At 45.5% G+C, this 5,544-nt stretch overlaps 1 protein-coding gene across 1 annotated transcript in view; it reads right to left on the bottom strand.

Moving 5' to 3' along the window:
* The window catches only part of LOC102019416 (chromosome unknown open reading frame, human C3orf52), a gene marked incomplete at its 5' end in the record, with an annotated part of 29,784 nt that overhangs the window by 1,950 nt on the left and 22,290 nt on the right, over positions 1 to 5,544 (bottom strand). Inside the window, 1 exon segment of the mRNA XM_005386611.2 lies at positions 3,966 to 4,036. Coding sequence (XP_005386668.2) covers positions 3,966 to 4,036 — 71 coding nt within the window.

The raw sequence follows: 5,544 nt of genomic DNA, 5'->3' as shown, positions 1-5,544 counted from the left end.
CTCTCCCTCCCTCTCCCTCCCCCTCCCTCCACCACCCTCCCCTTTAGGAGTCCAATGGGAAAGCCATAGGGGGTGGACAATCCAGCTGCTATCAGAGAAGATCACCTGTCTAGAAACCAGCCACTCATCCTCTGAGGCAGCCAGAAAGCCTGCCCTTTCTCCTCCTATCCTCCTGTTCTCAGCGAAGCTCCCCCGTCTAAGTGCATGTCAGAGAGCTTCAGTTTAAACAGTTCTCTGTGTAATCTACAATAAGGTTTATAGGTCGCCCCTTCCATTGGCTGGGTGTGAACTTCTGAATCCCTGAGACTGTCTGTGCACCAGCAGTAAATCATACTTCCTGTGTTTGTTTTCAGAATGAGAAACTATTCTGTCCCAGTTTCAGTTCCAGAGACCCCCAAGCAGGATGACCAACATCTTTAACTGTCAACTGTGGGACCCCAGGGACACTAACTTTGAGGAAACTCTAACCCTCTCTTCTTCTTAGAACATATTTTTTTCCCTTTTCAGAGTAAAAATAGTCATAGATCCATCTTTAGTTATTTAGAATCTTACGGTGTTCTTTAAATGCTACCTCAACACTGATGATTTTCACAGTTACACTATTACTTTGGTTCAAGGTGACCTGGATTAAACAGTAAAATAATTGACAGGAGGTCTCAGCTGAGACTATCATGCTAAGGCAAGTTTGATGAACTCTCTGTTCCCCTCCGCAGTGAACCAGGCCATAGCCAAAGAGTTCCCTCTTGTGGCCATAGGCTGCAAAAGCTAATAATCACATTTTATATGGTCAAGAAATGTTTCAAACTCTCTGGATCAAATGAAAAATATAGAGCTGAGACTCTGAAGAAATACATAGATTCAAAGATTCCGCTAAAGGCAAACTAAAAAAAAGTCATTTTCAGACTCCGGGGCTGGGGAATATAGTTCAGTGGTGAAGTGCTTGCTTAGCATGCATGAGACTCTGGATTCTAACGTCAGCACTATAAAAAACAAACTTCAACTCAGCTACACTAGTTTGCAGATGACATTATTTATCCTCTGGGTTCTGCCCTTTAATGATTGCTAATCACCAGGTAGACAGGCAGCCACTCTGCATGGGCATTGTCAAGGACATGGGCTAACAGGAAGGCCCAAGGATGGACTTGCAGAAGATCAGGCCTGTTATGGTTTGTGTCTGGATGTCCCCCCAAAGCCTCATGCAGCCATGGGGTGGGCCTCTAGAGTTTATGATTGATTTGTGGCCCAGTGCTGGGATTATGGGTGTGAGTACTACTCCCGCCCTGGGGCAGGTAGCTCACATACAATATAAGGGAGGGGAAGAAGCTTGCCGACTGCCACTCCTCCCTTTTTGCTCTTGTTGCTTTTGCTGTGTTCTGCCACTGTGAACTGTTGCCCTCTGCCATGTGCCACTCTGCCTTGGAGCCAGCTGAGTATGGACTGAAACCTCCACAAACTGTGAGCTACATAAAACTTTCCTTCCTTAATTCTGGGAGTTGGGTATTTTGTCCCAGCAACGAGAGAAAAGTAACCAAGACAAGGCCAGAAGCTTAACGAAATCAGGCCATTAACCCAGCCTGGCTACCTCATCCCAGTCCCCCTCCTGCCAGGTCACTGGGAAAATTTGCATATGGCTAAATTTTGAGGGGAAAAGAAAAACTTTCTTGGAAGCAGTGAATGCTGTGGGCTTTGCCTCAGCAGCTGCCCCGCTGCACGCACTGGCAACTGGTAAGTCAAAGGAAACTTTCCAGGTTCCTGCTGGAGAGTTCCAAGATGAACGTCAGGACCCCTCTGGGCACACAAAATCCCAGAGATGTGGTTTTTCTCTTGCCACATGCAGCAGTGCCCTTCTGGAAAGGCAGGCTTTTACTTCTTGAGTAAACATTTTAGACACTCTGACTGGACTTTCAAAGATAAAATTAAAATCTTCTCTGAGAGAATTTCTTTATCCACAATAATAAAGTCTTGGTGGGGTTGTCTATCAAATAACTTTTTAAAACAGATTCTCTAACACTAAGTTTTGGCCTGGTTTCTACCATGTTTCACCCAGTTTTGCTGGTGAGATTTCTCAGTGTCTAGCCCCACCCCTGTTATCTAGTCCCAGCTCCTCTTGACCCTCAACATAGGCCTGGATTCTTAGACCCTAAAGGCTCTCAGGATCTTTCTCACTCATCTCTGGCACTGTCTTTAAGTTGGATGCTAGGTCAAGGGGATAGAGGAAAGGGAATGTGATGGTTTAGATATAAAGTGTCCCCTGTATGTCTCAAGCATTTGGAAGGGGATTGGATCATGGCGGTGCTGAAGCTGTTAGGAGCTGGCCCAGGTGGAGGTGAGTCACTGAGAGTGTGACCAGAAGGGGGCTCCTCTTGTCCTGGCTCTTCTCTTTCTCTGCTTGCTGACTGCCATTGGCTGAGCTTCTTTTCTACATCTTGTCACTTCCCCGTTGGAACCCACTGACAGTGGACTGAAACCATGAACCAGCGTAAACTTCTCCTCCTTCAAGCTGTGAGTGTCAGCTACTCTGTCTCAGCAATGGGACGGTGACTAACACAGTGTGTAGGTTCTGATTGTGCTCTTTCTCCCTGTTTTGGGATTAAAGGAACCAATGTCTAGGATGTTTCCTGTAGGCAGCATGTGCCTTGGGGGACCATCTTTGTCACTTGTCTGTTGCTGAGACAAAATACCCAACACCCAGTGTTAAAGGAGAAGTTTATTTGGCTCACGGTGTGTAAAGGTTTCAGTCCACAGTCTGCTGGCTCCTGGGCAGGGTGGTGCGGCAGAGGGCATCACAAAGGAGAAAGAGTTCATGGCAACCAGGATAGGCAGAAGGCAGCAAAGCAGGGAAGTAGCAAGAAGCAGCACCAGGAGCAGCAGCAGTCCCGAGGAGTAAGGCAGAAGCCTCTCCCTTTTCTCCCTTTCAGGCTACCTGCCTTTTGGGTGGTGCCACCCACACCTAGGGTGGACATTCCCATTGCCCTGCCCCCAGAACTATGGACTAACTGAGTAATCACACATCCTTAACCCCAGCTTCACACAATTTAATCCCAGCAGCACACACGCTAATCCAAACACCTCCAAAAAGCCCCACCTATGACCGCATGAGACTTTGGACAGACAGCTAGACACAGCCCAAAACAGGGCCTCTGAAAAAGGAGAGAAGCTAGCCTGATGCTGCGTGTGTAGATTTCTGGTCCGTTTTGATCTTGTTTGTTATGATTTATGTCTAGATGTCCCCCGAAAGCTTCATGTGATCATAGGCAGAGCTTGGGGAGGGGACTGGATTATGAGGGTGGTATAGCCATCTGGCTTGATGTGAGGAAGTACAGTCTGGTTGAAAGGAGTGAGTCAGTGGTGGTGTCATGTGGAATGGTTTATCTCCCTCCCCTGCTTCCCTTTTCTCTCCACTTCCTATCCTCCATGCTTTGAGCAGCTCCCCTCCACCCAGACCCTTCCACAGTGTCTTCCTGCCTTGGAGCCGGCCAACCATACACAGAAAACTCTACAGACTGTGAACAAAAATGAACCTTTAAATTGTGAGTGTCTGATATCACGTGTCAGTGACAAGAAAAGTAACTAAGATGCTATCCCACGGTGTTACCACTGGATTTACGTGCTTCTCCCTGGATACTAATATTGTGGTTTGGAAAATGTATGGTTTGAGAGGCTCCCTTTGTATTTTTGGTTTTTGTTTTTTGTTTCCAGTACCGGGAATCAAACTCATAACCTTGCACATGCCAGGCAGGCGCTGTGCCGCTGAGTTAAATCCCCAGCCCCTCCCTTTGTAAAATAAGAGAGTTGAGCTTGGTTAACCATCCTAGCTTAACCATCGTAGCTCTGAGCCTCTGTGGTTTCCTTCTGACTATGAAGCTCAGGAGAGTCATCCTAGAAAAATAGTAACCAGGGAGGGCAAGGTAGGTAGATGCTTTTTCCAGAGACAGAGACCAAAACACAACGGTCCATACTCTTACCTGAAATCCTCTATTCCAACCGACATGAAGTAACGACTCAGAGATGGTGACGTACTGTACACATCTGTGAGCTAAACAAACAGGAAAAAAGAAAACCACACAGATTACTAAGGATCAATTTACATATCACCTGACAAAGCAAAAGGACTTTCCACTGTAGCCAGGAATTAATCTCTCCAGAGGCTCTGGCCTAAGACAGAAAGGTGTGAGTCTATCAAAACCAAAGCTCAAGTTAACACTTATTTAAAAGAAATTGGTTCACAAGGACCAAATGACCCAGCAGGGAATTCCCACTTCTCTTATGAGTTCCGCTAACACTTTGTGGCCTTGGTACTGACAGTAGTCAGTGATCATCAACTGCAGCTCACACAAGACCCCAGGGAAGGGGAAGGAGTGAGAGGTAGGGGACTGAGGCATCAGCACAGACCACTCAGCACCAGGTACCTCACAGACATCACTTTCTTCCCTCTCCCCAGAGCTTCACTGGAGGAGAAACATCCTTGCTGAACCACAACTATATAGCACTGCCTCTAGACAAAGGGACAAAGTGATATGCTGCAAAAATACGGAGGTTTTATTTTATGCATGAAATGCTGCATGTATCATTTTTCTAAAGAATGACACCTGTGTTCACATAATCAAGGTTTCATGCCTTTATATTTTACCAAACAGATGCTCTTTAATGTACAATGTCCTCTGTCCCAATCGAACCACTGTACCTTGAAAATTTTGTAAGCTGAAATGCATGTAATACATGCAACATACCAGACTTCACAGCTTAGCCTAAGCTACCTTAAATGTGCCCAGAGCACCTCTGTCCTTGCACCATTGGGCAATTATCTCAATGCAAAGCCTAATCTATAACACAGTGTTGACTGTTTCATGTAATTTATTGAATATCTGCACTGAAAGCAAAAAATAAAATGGTTGTATAGGCTGGGCATGGTGGTGCATAGCCATAATTCCAGCACTTAGGATGCTGAGGCAGGAGGACTACCACAAGTTTGAGGCCAGCCTGGATAGACTACATGGTGAGTTAAAGGCCAGCCTGAACTACACAATGAGGTCTGTCTTTAAAAGTTAAAAAGAAAATAATAGCTCTGTCAGTGTATTTCATACCACCATAGGGCCAGAAAATTATTAAGTCTAACCATGGTAAGGTGGGAACATCTTTATGGAACTCAGATCTTTAAGAAACAAAATAGAAGGAGGTGTAGCTCAGTGGTATAGCATTTGCCTAGCACACACAAGGCCTTGAGTTCAACTCTAGTTTCATAAGAGCAGGAAAAAAACAAAATAAAACTAAAGTGACTCCTGCACCTTATTTACCTTTCCTCCTATCCTCCACTAATACGAACCATCTCCCTGATGCCAGCAAACTTTCTTTGCATGCTTCTAAATTACTACTCATATATAATCATCACAGTATGTTACTTAATATTTTCTCTTTTTTTTTGTCTTTTTGAGACAGGGTCTCGCTATGCAGTTCAGGCTGGCCTTGAGCTCACTATGTAGCCCAGGCTAGTCTTGAACTCATAACAATCCTCCTGCCTCAGCCTCCCGAGTGTTGGGATTACAG

This window comes from Chinchilla lanigera, unplaced genomic scaffold (genome assembly GCF_000276665.1).
Source record: "Chinchilla lanigera isolate Chin_1 unplaced genomic scaffold, ChiLan1.0 scaffold00026, whole genome shotgun sequence".
Lineage (NCBI taxonomy): Eukaryota > Metazoa > Chordata > Mammalia > Rodentia > Chinchillidae > Chinchilla > Chinchilla lanigera.
Note: the sequence above shows the minus strand (reverse complement) of the source record. Positions and strands in the feature narration are given on the sequence as shown.